This window comes from Tenebrio molitor, chromosome 2, assembly GCF_963966145.1.
Source record: "Tenebrio molitor chromosome 2, icTenMoli1.1, whole genome shotgun sequence".
Taxonomy (NCBI): Eukaryota; Metazoa; Arthropoda; class Insecta; order Coleoptera; family Tenebrionidae; genus Tenebrio; species Tenebrio molitor.
This window is the reverse complement of record NC_091047.1, coordinates 17,252,070-17,274,339: the sequence shown is the minus strand read 5'-3', so window position 1 is coordinate 17,274,339 and position 22,270 is coordinate 17,252,070. Positions and strand designations below refer to the sequence as shown.

Sequence of the window (22,270 nt, the reverse complement as noted above, 5' to 3'; positions counted from 1 at the left end):
CGAGGATGCGAAGCGTCCGAGTACTTCTCCAGCCTCCGAGTCCACGCAGACTTAAAAATAAAATTCTATCACATCAAGTCGGACACAGTCACCTAGGTAACGATAGCCATTATAGTAAAATGACTATCTACTTGCAAAGTGAAAATGCCTCGGCAGGCAAAAATCGCAAAACTGACTAGACTTGAATGACACTTTCAAGATCCAACTGCGTCTTGAAATGACCCACTTTCTTGACGATTTCAGGAAAATAAAATTAAACACAATTTTTTTTCTTTCACCCGTACCTGACATAAGAGGAAAATGAAAACAACTTATTTTATTTAAACAAAATGTTTATTCAGAAATCATTATATTAAAATTTCTTGAAGCTCTTTTTGGAGCTACTGCCTTTTGTGACCTTTAATACGTTAAATCTAACCGTCTTAGATAATGGTCTGCATTCGCCAATGGTCACGACGTCTCCAATTTCTACATCCCTGAAATAAAAAAAATAAATTGTATTTTCATATAAATAAGCAAGAAATTAAAATATATACATAGTTAGAATTTTCCCTAGGTGAGATCATGTCGATCAAAAGATGGTACATATAACGGGTGTTTTTTTTAAATTTGGCGTCGAAGTTGTCGTTGAAGAGTCGATTGTGAATGCACTATACAGATAACGGATCACACATCAGCTGTTTAAATTTTACACTTTTACACGAGTAGTGCGTTCTCAATCGACCCTCCAACGCGAAATTAAAAAAAAAACACCCTTTACATACTATTGCTGATCAAAAAAACTCGTGCAGCAAAATTTTAGTATTGTAAATCAAAATTTACAACGTCAAACGTTACTGTCAGTGTCAAAGTCAATGCAAAAAAATGGGTTTAAATGAAATTCAAAAACAGACTATAGCGCAACGTTTAAGAGACGGGACTTCGATACGGGCAATTGCTGCTGAGGTTGGTGTTGATAAAGGGACCGTTTTATTGACCAAACAAAAAGTCAAACCTATACATAACCTTTATTTAAAAAGCGATATTTACACAACTCAAATTTTTAATTTTTAGATCTGTTGTTCTGTCATCTGTGTACGAGTTTTTTTTTTTGCGATAGTACTATGGCGCCCAAAAAATTTTAGCCGTCAATTTGTCACTTCAAAAAAAAATTGTAAGCAATACTTTATTGTCATTATGATTACCGTCTTTGATTATGATTGGTATTTTTTCGATGGTAAATTTCAAAGATCGAAATTATTTTGTTATTTTCTACTATACTCAATTTCATATAAATGTGCATCTAAGCAAGCCATGAAAATCTGATTTTCTGTTGGTAGTAAAGCTAAAGCTAGTGACTTTAACTTTCAAAGTTGCTTGCTCTGCGCGAACCCGATTTGACTAATTTTTTAGTTTTTGTCCATTTTAACATTGCTGATTTCAAAAGCAATGTTACGTCTTTTTACTGATTAAATTAAAGTGATTTTTATTTGTTTTTGTCTTTGTATTTTTACCAAGTAAAGATTTATTGGACATGACCTTCATAAATGTGACTTTTGTAATGTAACTAAATTAAAAGTGCTTTTACAAATGCACAGCTCACTTGATGAACATTTATATGAAATCAATTATACACAGACGTTTATCTCAAGTTATCTACGTACTATTCCGGACACGGAATCTTGGCCAATATTTTTTTGACATTTCTAAAAAAAATGATGTAAACCAATCATTAGCGTCATTAATAAATGACAATTATTAAAAATCACTTTGAAGTTTTTATTCTGACATCAAAAAAGCAAGGAAATGGCATTACCGAGTCAAAAGTTGGGTTATATTCAATAAAGGCCAGTTCACACGTATTTGTCGGTTAAATGTCAGTTATGGCCAAGATTCCGGGTGCGGAATAGTACGACTGCTCGAATCGAAAGTGGGGTTACGGTTCCTAAAGATTTATTTACACTTTACATAAATGTCAAGATAGTGACGGCTAAAATTTTTTGGCCGCCATAGTATGGCGATTTTTACCGATTTTTTTGGGATAGTTGGATTTTGGTGCTTTTATGCATCTTCGGTTACATTTCCAAAGAAAATGAAGTGTATACTTCGAACGATCACTAAACCTTTGTAGTAATCAAAACACGTGATTGTCGCATTCTCGGTATTGGACCAAACAGGGATGCAAACATAAAAAACAGAGCACATATAAACAAAGTTCCTACACGTTCATTTTAATGAAACGTTCGATGCCATAGACTTTTTTTAATTGATTCCGTTGTAATGGAATTGAAAAGTTTCATAATGAAAGAAAACGATTTCATATTAATTTGAATCTTTGAACACCGTATATTACGCCACTAAAATTTATTTTTTGACGGCTAGTAAAAACAGGAGCCTTTTCGACAGCCGATCATACAAGGGATGCGAACGTGATTACTATGTCGCAAAAGAGAACAGAGCATAGATAAATGTCTGGAACATTTAAAATTCAAATAATTTAACTACCAAGCTCTAAAAAAATGTCCCGATAAAACGACATGGTTTTTAAAAATCTGCAACGTGTTATATTACGAAAAAAAGGAGTATTATATTATCAAAACAATTATTTACCTGAAGCATGGAGAAAGATGCACAGACATATTACGGTGCCTCTTTTCAAAACGGTTGTATTTCCTTATGTAATGAAGATAATCACGACGAATAACTATTGTGCGCTGCATCTTCATTTTTTGAACAACACCAGTAAGAATTCTTCCTCGGATGGACACATTTCCAGTGAATGGACATTTTTTGTCAATGTAAGATCCCTCGATGGCCTATGTGTGACATTTTTAAATCAATATTTTTCAAAACATGAGATATTCATTTAACCCATAAATTAACATATAAATAATATAGATTCATATGCCTTTATCCAGTTTAATAATTTACATTTTAACAACAATTTCATTAATAAAACAATAATCTTTGCCCTTTTAGCAACATGCTTTTAATGGCTGAAGTAACATTCAACCCAGTAATAAATGCAAGCAGTCATTTTACATTGCTCTAACAGAAAACATCCCCTTGCATTTTATTCAATGCATTTTTACAAATCTTAAATTTTTACACCATGCAATACATAAATTCTAGCTGTTTCCCTATAAAAAGCACTTATACCATCACCACTCATGCTGTTAAGCCCAACACCATAGATGTGAACCCTTGGCTCTGAAAAGTGTATACAAAACAGTAACAAACCTCACGGGGGGTTTTAAAACCTAATCCCACATTTCTAGATAACCTCAAAACCTTCTTCTTAAGACCGGCCTTGCGGTTCACATTGATAGAATGCTGTCTTTGGAAAGCTCGCTCTGTCTACAGAAAAAAACACACGTTAGCATGCTTAGTACTACCACGTACCTCGCGCGGGGTCTTAAAGCCAAGTCCAACTTCTCGATGGTATCTCAGAGACTTGCGCCTCTTACCACTCAAACCTTTCTTACGGTTAAGAAAAATTGTTGGCTGGCGTTGAAATGACCTTTCATTCTGTAAAATATCGTTCACATTTTATATCAAATTTAAATACATGCAGCAGGCAACCACGTGTAAACTTTTTCGTTCTGTTCTCTACCGTACCGCGAAACTGTCGAGTTCCGTTAATATTGATCACCCCGACATTCTGATTTAATTCATTATTGGAATAAAACAGTTCGTAAACTTGAAAAATAAGCAATTTTATTCACTTTAAAAACACTCACCTGATCCGCCATCTTGTCGCAAATCAAAAAGGGGGAGTTGTTCAACTCAACACGCACAGGCGGCCAAGCCAACTACCAATACTATCATCTGAAAATACTAGTGCCGTCTAGGGACTTTTCATTTTGTTGAATGGTACTCCTACCGCGGTTCATTTAAAAAGTAAATTGCAGGCAAAAATAAATCAAATCAACTGACGAATTTATATTTTTTATTTTATACTGTGTTGCATTAAAATTGAATTTATGTGTTCAAGCATTTTGTCCCAAACTTCGTTGACATGTGGATTGTGTTCTCCGCCTTCTGTCAATTGGAAAATAAAATACCAGTAAGCGGAATTGAAGGCTTCTTTACATTTCTTCACGGCGAGTGCTCCTCTGTAATTTACTCATGAAAATAAAATATGTAACGACGTCTTATTCCTACTCACTCTTTGGAACATAAATATTCTATTTTCGTATCCTTCAATCCCAAAATCACTGCATTATTTTCACCTTCAACCTAAAAATGCATCATTCACAATTTTACAAAATAAAAAAACACAGGTAAATGTACTTCTCTGTATATGAGATCCTTATCTGAAAACAAAAATACCGCCAACGGAGAAATTATGCTACACTCTCTGATCAACGTGGTTTTTCTGATGTTTGATCTAATTTCATTGAAATATACAAATAAGTTGGAAGGAAATGAGGTTTTCTTGAAATTGACACTTTCTGATGTTATGGACGCTTTCTGATTGTAATTATTCAAAAATACATTCGATTTTTTAAAGCGACCTTTAACCACATCCCAGTTGCGATGTCTCAAAAGCGTTCCAACTCCAGAATACAATATAGCTTTGACCAACTCGTCATTATCTGAATAATTGTCAGCGATGGGCAGTACCTCGTGCAATTCGTTGTGTAAATAATCAAAATGTAATTTGCGCAACTCTGCAAAAAACAATCAACATTTCAAAAAATAAAGTTGTACAAAACTCACTATTAACTGTAATAAGTTTGTGATGAATTAAATTTGCGTCAGCGCAATACTCTGCAGCGGTACTTTCACCGTTCTCATCCATGATTTCCAACCAAGCTTCAAAAAGCCTCATCAGTGCTAAGTGATCGCTGTGTTTGCAACCTTGAGATTTAATTTGTTTGACAGTCTGTTTGTCCACCAAACCAGTAGAAAACAATTCGGTGTCTGCAGAAAAAATTGTGACTATGTCGACGACTGGTGTGACACATTTATAAACCACGGCATTGACCAACACTTTTGCTAGTTTAGGTTCTAACTGAAAATTGGCCAAAGTTCGTCCCAGTGCTGTCAAATTTTCTTTTTCATCCAACAGTTGTAAATCTTTCAATTCTCGAACTGCTCTTCTCGTAGAATTCTTTTCCGGCGGACTCGGCAACTGACTCATGAACTGCAAAGCGTCCATGTTGTTACTGTAGACTTTCGAATTGAGAAGGATTTTTGTTAGGGAAGTCTTCAAAATTTCAGGATCGGTAAATGTACTGAACGATTCGTATTTCGATTTTGGGTACAAATGAAAACTCTCTCCTGGCTGGATCCGTCCAGCTCTACCCTTCCTCTGAATCATACTCGATTGTGATATCCAATAATTATCAATGCACATCACACCTTTATCGTTATCAAAGCGATTTTCCTTGTGAATTCCCGTGTCGACAACGTAAACCACGTCGTCGATGGTCACGGAAGTTTCCGCGATGTTTGTGGACAAAATGACTTTCCTCACTCCCGGGGGGGGTCTGTAAAATATTTTTTGTTGGTCAGAATCCTGCAGTCTCGAGTGAAGACACAGCACCGCCACATCACCCGTCGAGGGAAGTAGTCTTTCAACTTTTACAATATCCTCCCAACCCGGAAGGAAACACAAAATCGCGCCTTCATCTTTGGTTTTGTGTATATAATTGATAACTTTGACGACATCTTCGTGCACTACAGTTGGAGATTGACTGTTGCAACTCATGTTGTGAGTTTTGCTCAAGTCAAGTTTGTCAAGGTCGTTTAAAAAATAAGACTTCACAGGATATGTGAAACCTGGGATGTGCATAACGGGCGCATCGTTTAGATAGTTTCTAAAAAGGTCAACGTCGACGGTAGCGCTCATTATAATTAATTTCAGGTTGGGATTGACGGTGAGGGTGTCTCGCAACAGATTCAACAGTAAGTCCGTGTTGACGTCTCTTTCGTGCGCTTCATCTAGAATGATGTGCGAAAAATTTGACAAGTGCCTGTCGGATTGAACGTGTTTTAGGAGGATACCGGTTGTGCAATAGAGTATTTTTCCGGTTGTCGGATTAAAATTGGATTTTAAACGTATTTGAAAGCCGACGATGTGGCCACACTAGAAAAAATAAATTAAATTGCAGTATTTAAATGGTTTGATTGGCCTACGCGTTCTTGCCGTTCGTAAGAGACACGGTTGGCCAAGGAAATCGCGGCGATGCGTCGTGGTTGTGTGACCGCGATCTGACAAGGATCTCCCTCTTGTAAACCTTCTTTGGCCCACAACTCCAACACATATTGCGGAATTCGGGTGCTCTTGCCGCATCCTGGTTCGCCCTTAATCACCACCACTCTATTTTCCTTCAACAAACTTATAAATTGTTCTCTAAAAAGAATTATTTCAGTAACAAACAGTAGTTGTGAAAATTTACGTTACTTGTATTCAGATATAGGCAAAGAGACCAGCTCTTTGGCTGAATATTTAAGGGGAGGAAACAATTTTTGTTTAATTTGTTTTCTGTTTTCTGCAAACAAATCAGGCGTGCCAACTTCATCTTCTAAATCATGTGCGCCTTTCCTCTCCACATTTTCGGTTAACAATGATACAAACTCGTTTTCATAAATATTCGCCACACTCTTCATTTTGTCAATGGTAGATCCATCCAAAACCAGCGTTTCCACTTTCTGCTTAACAATCTCTCTCATTTCATTGTTGCTAATGATGATGGGCTGACCATCTTTGTTTATTTTCTCATTTTTCTTTAACCAGAGCAAAGCAGACAATGCTGCTTTGTGAGAGGCTTCTTGCTTTGTTTGGCCTACTGACACAAACTTCATAGATTCTGGCCATTTAACGTTATAGGTACAACACCAGGAATGATTTATACTTTTTCCTTTAACAATATTGTAAGCAGGTTTCAAATGAAGATCTTTATTGTCAAATTCTCGAGCTACAACATCATAAACATTGTGCAATACATTTTTGGGAGCAGCATGTAGTCGATCAAGACTTGTAGTGTTGCTTGAAATACTGGGGAAATCTTGAGGATTCTTGTGGTCATTAGAATGTGAAATAGTAGAAAATACTCGATTTGAATTTACTAGTTTCCAAGTACTGTTTCCCACAATTTTTGAAAATATGTTACTTTGAATATTATCACTTAACATACAAGACACACTTTGATTTGACCTCAAAAATTTATGAATTCTGCTTAAAACATGCATTTTGTCTACATTAACTAAAATTGCTGTGGAATTTTCACTTTGAAAACTAAAACAAATTTTGTTATTCTGTGCATATCCTGTGCAGGTATTCTGATAAGTTAAATTTGGTTTATTAATTTGTATTTTTTTCAATTTATTAGATTTCAACAATTTAGGAAATTCTAGGTTAGAATTTGTAGTAACATGCCTTTTTGTATTTAAAATAATGCTACGTTTGTCTAGAGTCATTTGATGTGCAGGTGCAAATGTTGTTTTCAGCAAGTTTCGCCGCTTTAATAAATTACTTTTTTCCAAAATTAATACTGCTTTTAGAAACATTTTGAAATATTTAATCGCACAGCACTCGAATTACATAAAGTTTGACCACAGAATTTGACTTTGACTTGACACTTGACAGGGACTTGACAGCAGAAGCAGAGTACTGTCGTTACCAACCGAAAAAAGTTTAAACTCTTCTTCGCGCCATTAAAACTAAATTTTAAAATGCACGGCCTCCTAGATACAGAGACGAGTATCTAGGAGGCCGTGAAAAATGTTAATAATAATAAAATGTAGAATAATAAACAGAGATCGGATTCAAATAGGCGTTAAGTAGGAAGCGGCAAATCTGTGCCTAATACATATAATTGCATGCAAAAATGCTAACCAAGTACTAATCGCTTACAATCTATGTGGTTTCATATTATAAATACAATCAGCGTACGGAATAATGCTATAATAATTAGTTAATCCGACTCGCGATGGTGTTTACTGCTGAATAGGTCGACTGTATGGTTTTTGCCGAGTTTTTGTTCCGTTTTTATTCAGTGTGAGTCGGAAGCAAAGTCCGGTGGCGTCCCAAGTGTTTAGCGAATTTATTTGAATAAAATTCGATAAGGTTGTAAAGTAAAAAATAAATTATCAAATAATAATGGAAACAATATTCAAACCATAAGACGCCAGGTAATCTGTCGAGTCTTGTACTGCTTCAAAAAACAGACAAACCATTATTAAATCGTGAAACTACATTGGGCCCGACCGTAGAGGGATATGGAGGGAGCACTCTTCAAAAAAGTGGATACGACCGCACTTTTCTGTAGACCTAATAAAAGGTCTCTAGGATGAGCCGGGCGAAACCGAAGTTAACGCAGATATTTCATCTTTCCAGCGGCGTCCCTTTAACTTTTTTTCTGGGGACAATTTTTGTAGGAATTGTAGGAAGACGACCGTAAATATTTAGTTCAAAATAAAAACAGATCAGAGTTATACAACTGAAAAAATACAAAGACAATTCACCAACCGGTTCACGTGTAAAAAACCAAATCTCAGTAAAATGACGGAACACCGACGCCTATGAAGCATCTGATGCCCAACGACCCTCGTCACGAAATTTCACTAAGTACTGGCGGTCATTTTAAAAGGCGTCATAAAAGGTCTCCGCACAGGTCTCGCGACGTGCCGTTTCCTTTACATTGCCAGCATAGGCAGTGCTCCCTCTATATCCCTCTACGGGCCCGACGCCCTGCAAGTACTGTGCCCACTGTGCCGCACGTTCATGAAATCGTCCCCCACTACTTAAATAGCCTAAATCTGTCCGAACACTGATAATAAATGTCATTGCAATTTATTTTGATTTTTACAGTATTCTATAGTAGCAAAAATGATTAGCAACCGCCTTTCAAGTGCGTCAAGATGTGCTGTGGTTATTAAATTTTCGATGTCTGGCATAACTTCCAATTTTTTTCTTAAGGCTCCACCCGCTAAATTAAGCAGTTTCTTAAATGTCGCGCTTCTTAATCTACAATTTGAAAGGCACAGTTTCAAACAAATTTGATACAAATTTCTACAACTTACACACAACACTGATACAGTGGAGCTAAAATATCAAGATGAAATACATTTGGATTTCCAAATCCTTTTCCGTTATCCAGTAATATAACATTGCTGTATAACGTTTCATAATGATGTCTGTCCCCATTTTGAATTAAAAAATCAAATATTGAAGTATCCACCAAATCAAATAGTCGACGTTTTGTTATTTTATCCTTCACAGAACTAAAACAACTCTTATAAATCAAACGAAATATTTGTAACAAATTAAAAACTATCAATTATATCATGTATTTCAATACATATTTTTTTTAAATTAGTACCTCTTATACAAACCTACAATAATTATCTTCTTCTTCCCAAATTGCTTTTTTATTTTTCTTGTAAGTTCTTTGCCAGGGCGATCGGTAACTTTTAAATGAGCCATCTATATTAAATATCACAGTACCATACAATGAAAAATTTGTGTCCTCACAAATTGGATCTTCTTTTCGACAATAAAAACATTTTCCATATATACAAGTTCTATTGCCAATTTCAAAGCTGGTATTGATTAACCGTTTAGTACCTACTGGTATGATTTCATGTGTAAGTGATATGCTACGCTCGACGCTGCAGGGCGTCAGTGGCATGTTCAAAACTGCAGATAGGTAAAATGCAATCACCTCAGAATTGTATCTATCTTTCCCAGCGTAAACGGGCCCGTCGATAATTGTCGTTTTATTATACCACTTTGGCTTAAATATCACGGTTTGATGACCCTAAAAATCAACAACTGATTAAAACTGCATATGGATTAAAATGAAAAAACATACGTCCAGTGTCAGTTGTACTTTTAGTTGCGTGCCTCTAGTATCCAGATCGGCCTTAATTATTTTTGATTTCTTCAGGGCTGATAATACGCTCCCCAAAAGTGGACTTTCAAAATCAACTATTTTTGTCTTAGATACCCAAGAACGGGCTACATTCCACAATTTTTTTAAATTCTTTTCATCATCTACGTTAATATTTTTTATAAACCTATCGGTCACATCATTTTCTAGCGGTTTACGAATTTTATAGAAATCTGGTAGATGTTCAAGTTGTTGATAAATTTTTTCGTGCACACTCTTAACCTCATTCTCTGAGTCTGTTAACGTTATTAGTAAATAGTTTGTGGAAATTAGAAATATTGAGATCAATATTACGCTAATAATCAACAATCGACTCTTACGTATCATTTAAAAAAATATATCCACATAACCTCAATTGCAGATACGTGTCCATTGACTTCCTTTGAAAATGAAAAGTTCGCCAACGTTTTTAAAGCATGTGTAAAATGTGAACAAACAGAACCTAATGGTAAGCAAAACAGGAATAATCTAATATTAAGATCAAGATTAATACTTATGAGATACCTATTTCTATTAGATTAACTTCTGTGGCTTGAAGCTATGGTTCTTCTTTATCTAGGGCTGTGGCTAAAAGCAGAGAATCTAAAAGGGTCACTTTTGAAAAAAATCCAATTGAAGTTTTTACCTACCAAAAATTCTTTTAATTACAGCTGAGATGAAGTCAAAGTTTTACCTCTGGTTTTACTTACAAACTTTGGGTTAGATGTATATGTTTGAATAGAATATGAGTGTATTTAATTTTTTTTTAAATTCAGACACCGGAAAAAAATGACTGGCATTGTTGCATAAATGTATGATTTTTTTTTGTTTCTTTTGTAACATTGGCCCTCATAACAAAAACCAACAAAAACAATAACAAACAGTCATTAACAATAATAATTAACAATAGTCATTATTTTGTAAATAGTGTATTATATGTATTGTTACGAAGTTGATTGTAATCAAAGGTGATATAAACTGAAAATACTATTTCTAGTAAAATATGATAGGTGTTCTGCGTTTAAAAAAACTTCCATTATTGTGGTAAGATTTGTGGAAAATGGAAATTTCAGACTCGAGACAAACAACCTCATGCTGTTTCTGCTTAGCCTGAAACCACGATCCTGAAACCAAACCATAACATAACCACACTTTTCAAAAGGTGATCCCATCAACTTGAACAATGAGTCCCCTACGAAGATTTATTGGTTAGTGAAATTTTAGATCATGTTACAAACATGAATTATAATGAAATATTTGCTTTAGATATTGGAGCCAACTTAACAGATGCCATGTATTCAGGAATATACAATGGGACAAGAAAACATGAAGGAGATTTGCAACAAGTTTTGCAGAGAAGTTGGAGTGCTGGATTAAAAAAAATAATTATTACTGGAGGAAATTTAAAAGAGAGTCAAATGGCATTATCACTTGCCACAAATGATGGTTTCTCTTTTGAGAAAAATGGAAAAAAATTTTTTGCTATTGAATCATTTGCAGAACGATTGTTTACCACTGTGGGATGTCATCCAACAAGGTGCTTGGAATTTGATGAAAACCCTACCACATATTTAACAGAATTGAAAAAAACCATTGAGAGTGGGAGTAAAAAAGTTGTTGCTGTTGGTGAATGTGGTTTAGATTATGATCGAATACAATTCTGTCCAAAGGATATTCAAAAAAAGTTGTATTACCAAAATGTATTATGTAAATCATTTGAAATGTAAAAAAAAATGTTTTAGATATTTTGAGTTGCAACTAGACTTAAGCACAACTTGTAATTTACCTTTATTTCTACACTGTAGAAATGCAGCCCAAGATGTGATAGAAATTTTAAGTAGACATAAGAATGCATGTGGAGTGGTACATTCATTTGATGGTCGCATTGAAGAGGCCCAGAGTTTTATTGATATGAATTTTTTTATTGGCTTAAATGGATGGTAACATTTCATCAATTTTAAGACAAACTTTTACATTGTTTTTTCCTAGTTCATTAAAAACAGAAGAAAACCTGAAAACTGTTGCAGCACTGCCAAATGATAAAATTCTGATTGAAACTGACTGCCCTTGGTGTGAAATAAGACCTACTCATGCAGGATATTCATTAATTTCTAAAGACAATTTCTTTACAAACACTGTTAAAAAGGAAAAATGGAAGCCTGATTGTGCAGTTAAAAGCAGAAATGAACCAGCAAACATTAGGTATTTTTTTTTAACTTGTAACATTAATTTGCAGGAGGTTGTTTCAGACAAGTCCTTGACGTTATTGCAACTGTTAAAAATGAAGATCCAGATACTTTATGTGACATCATTTATGAAAATACAATAAAATTGTTTTTTAACAAATAAACTGCAGGAATTAAGATAAATTAATATAATTTGGAATGATTTACAATAATAAAATTACCATAACCCAACTTTAAACATTATTTGTAACAAAGCCTTTTATTGTATAAAGTATTCATCCTTCACATCACAGCCTTTATTTGATTGTGTTTTGAACTTTCTCATATAACCAATGGTAATATTCAGTGGCCTTGTTCTGGGTCGCATTAAAAGCTTCACACAATACCCTCTGCATATTCTCAGGTGATAACTGGCCACTGTAATGACAATTATTACTTCAAAAACTAAAAATTATAATAAAACTTACACAAACACTTCTTTTTGTAAATAAACAATGCTGTTGTTAAAATAAAGTATTGATGATGACCAGACACTGTTCACTGCACTTTGTGATTGCTTAACAAAACCTGGTGTGTATAACTCAACCTAAATGTAAATAAAAGGTCGTAACACGTGATATATGTAAATAAAAAAAAATAACTTACAGATTGTAGCACCACTGGATACTTTTCTAATACAGTTTCTTGAACGTCATGGAAAATGTTATATAAAATATAACCCAAGTTCCTTAACAACTCGATGTAAGGTTCTAAAAAGTTAGCAATAATGTGGTAATAAACTGGAAAGTTTTCTTCTAGCTGATCATTTATCAAAAGCAGTCCTTGTTTAATCCTGTGTAAAATTATGTGTGTATATTCACATACACCCCAATTCTTTAAGATTCTGTTGATGTTTGAATCTAAGGAGTTTATGATAAAAATCAATAAATTACAGCTTCATTGTAACATACTTTGCCATGAGCCTTCACGTCTGATGTCAAAGTAAACAAACGCGGCAAGTATTGAACAGAGCATAAAAAAGAGGAACTTAAAAGATAAACCTGTTTGTTTTTTACTTGCCATTTTTTCCAATAATCTCTGAAAATAAATTAGTAATAAATTAAATGTGAGAATATGAAGTACATTGTGTATAAATATATGAATGTATAAAATTTAAAAAAAAATCCATAGCAATTCGACTAATAACACTATGACCTACCTACTACTGGTTATCTTTAAAAACAACATATTGAAATAAAATTTAATCGGTAAATTTATATTTTAAAAAATATCTACGTATCGATTTGGCTGGTACAAACTTTAATATTTTACTTTTTATTACTGCAAATTCATTCAATTTAAATGATTAACGCTAATTAATAAATAAAATACACAATAACAAATATCGACTACCATTACCTTTCAGGATCATTAACTGCCAATGACACTAAAAACCACAGACTAAAAACATAGAAGACAACACCGATTCACCGTTTTCGTTGCGGACTAGTTACAAAATAACACAATAGGTGGAATGTGGAAGCTCGCGCTAGAATTAACCCGCCAATTTCAAAATATTGGAAGTACTCCGTACGGTGATAGATTGCACGTTTTTAAATTCTAGTTCCAAAACATAAAGCAGTGAAAAATACTAAACTCTCCATCTCAATTGTTTCACGTTATGTAGAAAACCATTGTATCCCTGCAGATTAATTCCCGCCAAACCGGTTTCTGTGTCTGTCTTCTGTCAAAAAACGTGCAATCTACCAGAGTACGGAGTTATAGTTGCTATTCGTTTATTTATATCTAAATGTCCAAAAGAAAATTTTTCTCAAACAATCTTGTAAACCCATGTTTTACATCTAATTTGTTTAATTTGGATTAAAGGTCAACCTTTGGTTTGGGACGTTACTGTCGTAGATACACTTGCAGACAGTTACGTATTGAAAACATCTGAAGTCTCAGGTTTTGCCGCTGAAATGGCTTGCAAACGCAAACATAACAAATATAGTTCAATTATTTCGTCAAACTACATATTTAAAGGTTTAGCCTTTGAAACCTTAGGCCCTTGGTGCAAAGAAACAATAGATTTCATTAATGTCATCGGAGACCGACTTATCGCGGAATCAGGGGATTCAAAATCTAAGAAATTCCTTTTTGAGAGGATTTCCCTTGCCATTCAACGTGGAAACGCTGCAAGCATTCGGGGCACTTTTCGAGATTCCGCATTATTATCGGAAATTTTCGCATTGTAAATTAAAAATGTTATTTTATGTTAAATTTTAATAAATATTTTTAATTTGTTTAATAAAATATAGTCTATTCATTTTGTATTGAACTTTTCAAGGTCAAATAATTTTATTTTTTGGCTCTGTAATTATGTTTTGTAAATAGTGACATGCAGCTAACCAACATAATGCGATTTATTTTTTTTTAATAGCAATGCTCAATCCAAGGTGAACGGTGCTTACCTGCATGCTGCATATCACTATTTACAAAACATAATTATAGAGCCAAAAAATAAAATTATTTGACCTTGAAAAGTTCAATTCAAAATGAATGGACTTTAAATGTAAACCGACATGTAAGTATATATTTACAATTTACAGTTTTGAGCAAAAACAACGAGAAAATAAAGGTGAAAAAAGTGTGGTTATTAAATGTTTCACTTCTAACATGTATTATATAAGAATTATATGAGAATAATATGGATTTATTGATGATATCGAAAATAAAAATTAGTACCAAGGATTAAAAGTCAACCTTTAGTTTGGGACGTTACTATTGTAGATACACTTGCAGACAGTTACGTTTTGAAAACTTCTGAAGTTTCAGGTTTTGCCGCTGAAATGGCTTGCAAACGCAACCATAGCAAATACCTATAGTTCAATTATTTCGTCAATTTGAAACCTTAGGCCCTTAGTGCAAAAAAGCCATCGATTCGGGACACTTTTCCAGATTCCGCATTATTATCGGAAATTTTTGTATTGTAAAACAAAAATATTATGTACTTAAGTTGATCAATTATATCTTTTAAATGTTTAAAATAAAAATTTTGGGTATTAAAATTAGATACTTACAAAGTAAGAAAAGTAATGATCGACTATTTTTTGTAAAAAATAATACAAATAATTGAAACACTGATTTAACCACCAAGTTCTTATTGCTTTATGCAAAATTTTCCCATGAAATGTATTCATTAAAGTTGAGTTCGCTACTCTCCATTCAGTAAAAAAAAGCAAAGTTGACTAATGTCAATGTCAATCAAATGAAGTAGAAAGTATTAAAAGGTAATAATTTACCTTTTAGTACATACTTTCTACTTCATTTGATTTTTATTTATGGGTATATACCACGACCTGCTGTATTATAACCGGCCTGTTCAAAAGTGTAATTTGAGTAATCCCCGCTGAGCGCTAGTGTACGGGCGCTTTTTGGGGATATTATTCATCTTAAGTTTTTGTCACCGAGAGTTTTTCTCGTTCAAATTTCTACCAACGAACTAATCGACGAATAGCCGGAGTATGATTCCAATTTAAAAGCATTGCAATCGGAAATAATGAATGAATATTATCATTCTACTTCTAAATTATAACTCTAATACATACCTGCAAAATCTCAGCTGTCTTAACCGATCCTTGATCCTTCTTCTTCTTTGACACAAGTTCGTTATTGAGAGTGATAATTTGGTCTACAGTTTGTTGTAATGCTTTCCGGTTTAATTTGTTGGAAACTGCTTGCCAGTTATTGTCTGAAATACTTCATTTTTACGAACCAATGTTTATCACAATATTTTTTATTACACAATAGTAATGGAACTAAGGTAAACAACTACCCTCAATATTTTCTTGAAGTCTTATATTGAAGTACTTACAATTGCGGTCACGGAATTTTGGCCGTCACTTTCATGTCAATTCAAGAAAAAGGATGTAGTCCATGCTTTATTGTCATTATGATGACTTTTGGAATTGAAATCCAAAAATTTCATGCAAGTCAGTCAGCGTCAAAATGACAAATCTTGTAATAGCAGAAAATAAGGTTACGAATACGTAAGGGCCGCTTTACATCTCATGTCAATGGAATGACAAGTGACAACTAAAATTCCGTGGCCGAAACTCTACTATCGCGGCCAAAATACGGGGTGATCAAATAGGACTGTTTAAGTTGGTAACACTGAATTGTATTTTAAATCGTATAACAGGAGTAACTTTCGGTTGTTGATGGCTTGTTGTTGTTAATGCTATACCTACATCAGATATTTGTCAAATAAACCAACAAAACATATCCGGTTGCAGTGTTATAAATAACCGAATTAAACAATTTTCTTATTGTACTGCCAACTTAAACAGTCCTTCTTGATCACCCGGTACATTGGTCGTCAATGTGACATTAATGATATTCAATTGTAAAGCAAGCTTTAGGATGGTTAACCTTATTTTTTACTGTCGTCAAAATTATTTTAATCTGTCAGTGTCATACGGGTGGGGTAAATCCCAGCTGTGGAGGCAGGGTTCAAAATCAAAAGATCAGCATCAATTTGCCCCATAGACAACCCTTCAGAAGCCATTAAGACGATTCTATATTTATGAAAAACTGAAGGTGCCATATTTTTTACAAGAATAATTTGAAATTGTCATGTACATTGACATTAATACTTTGCATTTGAAATGTCAAAAAGTGACGACTATGGAGAATGCAACATCCTTGTATATTTATTCTATTCATATTAAAACTGTGCATCAAAAAAACAAAACTTAATTTTGTGTTAATTTTAAGTTGATATCACAAAAATTAGACTTTCATTTTTGACATAAATATCTAAATGCTGCTACAGTCGCCAGCAATAAATTTTGGTCGTCAAGGTCATTTTTTGACGCAATCGAAAATACTCCATTGTAAAACAGTCGTAAATATCATAACCTATCATCATGTTGTATGACATTAATTATCATTTTTTTTCTCAATTTTTTGATAGTTTGATTACGTGGGCATAATCAGGCAGGGATTTTTTAAAATTTGTGACAATCTAACCAAATTTTGAAATGACATTGACGACCAAAATTTATTGCTCGCGACAGTACTATGCCAGCGAATAAATTTCGGACATCAATTTCATGTCATTGTCATTAGTTGTAAAACAGCCTTTACATATTAATAACCCTATTTTCCAGTTGTCACTTTGACACAATTCACATGTTCAGATTCAGTTAATCTGACGTTACTTTGAAGTATTGAGAAAATAATTTTAATATGTCAGAAATTATGACAATAAAGCCCAGACTACATTTCATTTTTCCAAATGACAGCAAATTTCGTGGCCGAAATTTATTCGCTGGCATAGTACATAAGTAAAAGTGTTGTGATCAAAACAATATGACTATTTTATTGTTAATTAATTATGTACTATATTAAAAATGTTTTTTTGATGTCTTACCTATATATTCAAGAAGTATGGCACTTGGAGCAATATTCTTCACATAAATTTTAGACCAATGATCCAAACTACTTTGGTCTCTATTCAAACCTTGAATGATGACATCACAAAGGCATTCTTGAAGTAAATAACTGTCATTAGTTGTAATTTTCTTCAGATAAAATTCTAATGAACTATGAAAAGTTTCTGATTTAAGTGAACCAAAAAGGAAGAACTTCAAGTTGGGGCTTATAGATATTAATTCTTGCTTAAGATCATTAGGAAAATTCTTCTTATTAGAAAAAATAGATTCCAGAAGCATCACATACTGTTCTCTTGTAAGAGAACCACCATCAGCATTCTTAATTAAATCTATTAAATATTTGACAATGTATTTTGAATAATGTTTCAGTTCAATTAATGGGAGCATCAATTCCTGAAAAACTAAAATAATCTAGTTGCATAATATCACACAGAATTCAATAACATACTTTTCAATCCTATTTGAAAATCACTAATACCAGCTTGCCCTACAGCCCATAATATAGACATACCAATGTTGGGTCTGTTTTGATAAGAATTTCTCAATACAATATGTTTTGTTAGATTTATAATTACTAAACTTGGTTCGCTCAGTGCAATATATTGCAGAAAAAGTTTATGACCTATAGCTGGTAGATTTTTACTCATGTCAGTTGCCATTGAAGTTAAAGCAATGTCATAAAACAACTGGACATTACTCTTGTTGGCTTCTTGGGCAGCTCTTTTAATCACAGATGTTATTCCTGAGGGTACCTAAACAATTAATAATTCAATTAAAATTGTAACATACTTATGCCCGGTTTCTGGAACGGCGCAATAACTAACTGGCCGGTTAAGGCCCATATTCACCAACGCCATTTAAAGTTAACTGTAAGTTAAAATGCTTCGTTACTTAGATACCTATTGTTGTAACAATGCTTTCATATTACTTAACCTACAGTTAACTTTAACTGGTGTTGGTGAATACGGCCGTAAATCAAGCATTGCTATAGAAACACTATAAAGCAACCAATCACATATTTATCGGAGAGTTAACAAATTGGCCCGATAAAATTACTTCCAGAAACCGGGCCTTGGTTTTTAAAATATTTTCTCTGTAATTCTGGATCAATTAAAAAATAATCTTACAATAAGTAAAGGAAATTTTGGTGGTTTTGAAATAAAGATAGGGTCCTGCACATCCAGATTAATTCTCTGATTTAAAAAGTGAGAGAGTTCCTTAAGCCATATGATAGGAGCATCAGGAAATTGAGATTTGCTTCTTTCAAACAAATTCTTGAATTCTTCAATATCAATCTAGAGCAAATGGGAATAATTACATTGGAAAATAGTAATGGGAAAAAATAATACTTGATTAAGTGCACTTTCAATTGATTTTGGTGTTTTTGCCTTTGGTGGTGGTTCTTGAGATTTCTCTGGCTTCTTTTGATTTTTCTTCAATCCAACTTCTGATACTTTCTTTATTTCAAATGGTTTATTTTCCTTGTTTTTACCATTGTTGTATAAATTCTTAACTTGGGAACTAGTCACTACAATTACATATGAGAATTGGTGAATTTACATTTCAGACATTAACTTACAGACTTCTTCTACTTTTACATTAAAATTTTCTGTTTTCTTTTTACTGATTTGTTTCTCAACTTTTGGATTTCCTTTGTCTTTCTTCTTACCCACCACTTCCCATTGACCTGACATCTTATTACTTGAAAAATTAAGTAATTAAATTAAAAAAAAAAATAAAATATGCTGTACAAAAATACGTGCAACTTGAACTAACAAATTACTGCCAAGTATACACACAGAGTATACATGTCAATGACGTTTCCCCTACTTAATGCCCTCACCCCTCAATGCCAGTGCCACGATATCCACGTCATAACATAACACATGTCACGTGGAATGAACGGAATACGGAAACGACAGAAACCATAACCAGAGAACTACTGGAGTGCGTTCATAAATTACACCGGGGTAAATTAAAGTTACACTGGAATGCTCCAGCGGTTACTGTCAACGAGGTGTTCTGTGCTGTCAACCATCACAGAACAGGCTGGTTAATTAAAAGACACTATGAGTGAACCTGGTGAAAAATATGATGACCAATTTGTTGCAAAGCGATGATTTAATTACACTCAGTGCAATTAACTCAAAACTCAAAAATTGACTGGGAGACTGGTACAGAAAAGTTTAATTTTTGAATGTCAGTCATAATGACGGTAAAAGGTACAACATGATTGAAATTCATAAAGTCAGTGTAACAAAATTATATAATCCTGCTATAAAATATAGTTCACATACAACAAAATTGTTTTATTACTACACTCGTGTCAAAAATAAATTACTCCCTAGAATTCGAACTTTTAGGGAAATAACGTTTTTCATGTTGTGTGTCACTAGAATTTTCAAAAGTAATTTTGAATGCCTAAGGTTGGTTACTTTGAATTGAGAGATTAAATCCAAATTAATATGCCGCCAGTAACCAAAATTGATTGTGAAACGAAAAATCATCTATCCCTTAGCGAGAAATTAGTCATTTGCAATTAATTTGCTGTCTTCAAGGAGGGAAAGCGCCCTATGCTGGTAATGCATTGAAAGTGATGCGGAAGCCAATCGTTCCTTCTCCAGCAACCTTTTATGACCGCGAACGTCCTTGAACGGCCCACCGGGTATCGCATCGCTTTGGCGCCAGTGGCGTTCCTTTAACCCCCGCAACAAGGTGTTAAGCGTTTTTATCAGTGGCGTAGATAAGGGGGGGGGTCCAGGGGGTCCGGACCCCCCCCCAGAGCTCATCCATATACTTTTACAACTGAATAATACTCTTTCAGTATATACACTGACAGTCACAAAAAACGACTCACTTTGAATTTTAAGTAATTCATTGTCTTAGAAAAATTTTTTGGTATATTTGATATATCATATTCTATTGATAAGTGTTATTTAAGTTATTCTTTGCCAAAGAATATACGACAAACAAGACATTAAACACACCAAATAAGATTTTAATAAAAAATGATAAAATCAATTTTTTTACCATCAAAGAGTCATTTTTGTATTAGCATAAACATACCCGACATAACCTAATTTTTTTTTAATGTCGTGTCACGTTAAAACATCCAGTCAGTGCCAATTACGAAACTGAAAAACACCAATATTTTTCAATTGTTTCATTGCCAACAGACTCAGTCATTGTTGATCACGCTGTATGTAGCAAACTACATTAAAAACCAAATTTTTATAGGTGCAATGGCGGACACGGAATCTTGGACGATTTATCATTCGATTGACATAAAAATGTAAAACTGGCTTTAGGTACAACTAACCTCACTTTCGATTTTTGTAATGATGATGCGAAAAACTTTCTAATGTCAAATAGTTTCAAACGTCAATCATAATGACAATAAAGCGTGGCTTACATTGACACTTTTTGAATTGACATAAATTTGACGTCTAAAATTCCGTGTCCGCAACTGTACCTAATACACAAGTATGTGGACCCCCCCCAAAGCAAAAAGCTATCTACGCCACTGGTTTTTATGTTACAACAAATGCTCCAGTGCGCCCCGTCATGTACTTATAGTTTTTTCTGAATTATAAATTTACTTCTTTTATTTTTGTTAATTTGTTTCATGTACTTTATGTTACAAATTACAATAAATGCATCTGTGCACCCCGTATTTTATACGCCACTGGTACCATCCCCACCAACCACCCTTGTTTAGCAACCTTTCATGGCTCTACACGATTTGGCGGGTGGCATCACTTTTTCAAACTTGCTTCCCCTCCTCTTACTTTAACCTCCTTGGCTGTCTTACATTTTTGGGATATCTTTTGTTTGTTACCAGAAACCACATAGCCTCCAACCTAACCAAATTTATGGCAACCTAGTAACGAATATCCCTAAATCCTAGGGAGAGAGTATTATCTGAAATCTTTTATACCGGTGTCCCAGAACTGCCGCATGATATTTTAATAACGTATTCGGGAGTGAAAATTAAGACTAAATTTGAAAGAATAAATGTCGAGGGCCGTAGGGTATTTAAATGGTAAACTATTGAAATTAACCAATCGTGTGAAGCTTTTTTCAACCTGTTATAAGGTATATTAAGTAATCCGACTAGTTGTACTTGACAGAAATGAAGTATCAATGTGACATTATTTTTATAATAGCTGCGTTGAGGCACGTCACCCTAAAATGAAAGCGTAAATGTTGAGCTGACAAACGTTAATACACTCCTTGAAACTAGGGAAAAATATTGAGGTTCATGTTTGATTGGAATAATACCTTAACAAAAGCTGGTTTTTAAGCAGGGTAAAACTGAAAAGTAATATTGTTTTGATTTTTTAGAATTAAAAAAAAAAAGTTTAATAAACAATCAAAAACCATAACAGTTAACAATTCGTAGATACTCTTATAATAATTGCTCAAAATGACCTCCACCAATTTGAATACAAAGGCGTGCTCGTCTTATTAAGCTTACTTGGGCGCCTTGAATCATTTGAGGTGTAATTGTTTCCAAAGCTTCATGCAATCTATCATCCAGTTGTTCTAAAGGGTTCACCGGTTCACGATAAACATAGTTTTTCACGTGACCCCACAAAAAATAGCCTAAAGATGTGAGGTCAGGCGACCTAGCCGGCCAATTTATTGGCCCGCCACATCTTATCCAAGAATCAGGATATCTTCTATCAAGGACTTGTTGAGCTTGAGTTGTATAATGCACTGGAGCAGCATCGTGTTGAAACCAGGGATGTGCCAAGAATTAATGGCACATCGTCTAGAAGATCAGGCA

General features: G+C 33.9%; 5 protein-coding genes across 8 annotated transcripts; 1 reads left to right on the top strand and 4 right to left on the bottom strand.

Annotated features, from left to right (window-relative positions):
- Positions 1 to 311: 311 nt before the first annotated feature.
- Positions 312 to 3,850, bottom strand: RpS11 (ribosomal protein S11). Of its 2 annotated transcripts, none has more exons than XM_069040074.1 (4): positions 3,720 to 3,850; positions 3,220 to 3,336; positions 2,590 to 2,795; positions 312 to 476 (listed from the first exon to the last, which is right to left on the bottom strand). In XM_069040074.1, exons 1-4 carry the CDS (start codon positions 3,729 to 3,731, stop codon positions 353 to 355), a joined length of 459 nt encoding a protein of 152 aa, XP_068896175.1. In that variant the 5' UTR covers positions 3,732 to 3,850; the 3' UTR covers positions 312 to 352. The 2 variants fall into 2 exon arrangements, with proteins under 2 accessions (XP_068896175.1, XP_068896174.1); XM_069040073.1 differs by lacking the exon at positions 3,220 to 3,336 and adding an exon at positions 3,382 to 3,507 and having other exon boundaries at positions 3,720 to 3,844.
- Positions 3,851 to 3,911: 61 nt separating this feature from the next.
- Positions 3,912 to 8,600, bottom strand: LOC138124886 (ATP-dependent RNA helicase DHX30-like). Its single transcript, XM_069040066.1, has 6 exons — positions 6,392 to 8,600; positions 6,124 to 6,340; positions 4,702 to 6,073; positions 4,273 to 4,652; positions 4,148 to 4,218; positions 3,912 to 4,094 (listed from the first exon to the last, which is right to left on the bottom strand). Exons 1-6 carry the CDS (start codon positions 7,495 to 7,497, stop codon positions 3,929 to 3,931), a joined length of 3,312 nt encoding a protein of 1,103 aa, XP_068896167.1. The 5' UTR covers positions 7,498 to 8,600; the 3' UTR covers positions 3,912 to 3,928.
- Positions 8,601 to 8,747: 147 nt separating this feature from the next.
- Positions 8,748 to 10,208, bottom strand: LOC138124888 (glycosaminoglycan xylosylkinase homolog). The gene is made up of 4 exons (XM_069040069.1): positions 9,804 to 10,208; positions 9,325 to 9,749; positions 9,013 to 9,213; positions 8,748 to 8,956 (listed from the first exon to the last, which is right to left on the bottom strand). Exons 1-4 carry the CDS (start codon positions 10,206 to 10,208, stop codon positions 8,773 to 8,775), a joined length of 1,215 nt encoding a protein of 404 aa, XP_068896170.1. The 3' UTR covers positions 8,748 to 8,772.
- Positions 10,209 to 10,933: 725 nt separating this feature from the next.
- Positions 10,934 to 12,277, top strand: LOC138124889 (deoxyribonuclease TATDN1). Of its 3 annotated transcripts, none has more exons than XM_069040072.1 (6): positions 10,934 to 11,068; positions 11,127 to 11,306; positions 11,361 to 11,544; positions 11,603 to 11,800; positions 11,850 to 12,062; positions 12,110 to 12,277. In XM_069040072.1, the coding sequence occupies exons 1-6, from the start codon at positions 11,044 to 11,046 to the stop codon at positions 12,207 to 12,209; spliced, it is 900 nt and encodes a 299-aa protein (XP_068896173.1). In that variant the 5' UTR covers positions 10,934 to 11,043; the 3' UTR covers positions 12,210 to 12,277. The 3 variants fall into 3 exon arrangements, with proteins under 3 accessions (XP_068896173.1, XP_068896172.1, XP_068896171.1); XM_069040071.1 differs by having other exon boundaries at positions 11,361 to 11,547; XM_069040070.1 differs by having other exon boundaries at positions 11,850 to 12,277.
- Tmem214 (Transmembrane protein 214) lies at positions 12,220 to 19,341 on the bottom strand. Its single transcript, XM_069040068.1, has 11 exons — positions 19,233 to 19,341; positions 19,061 to 19,182; positions 18,831 to 19,009; positions 18,609 to 18,776; positions 17,930 to 18,233; positions 17,460 to 17,882; positions 15,634 to 15,776; positions 12,997 to 13,123; positions 12,692 to 12,945; positions 12,514 to 12,632; positions 12,220 to 12,463 (listed from the first exon to the last, which is right to left on the bottom strand). The coding sequence occupies exons 2-11, from the start codon at positions 19,173 to 19,175 to the stop codon at positions 12,343 to 12,345; spliced, it is 1,953 nt and encodes a 650-aa protein (XP_068896169.1). The 5' UTR covers positions 19,176 to 19,182; positions 19,233 to 19,341; the 3' UTR covers positions 12,220 to 12,342.
- Between the last annotated feature and the right edge of the window lie 2,929 nt (positions 19,342 to 22,270).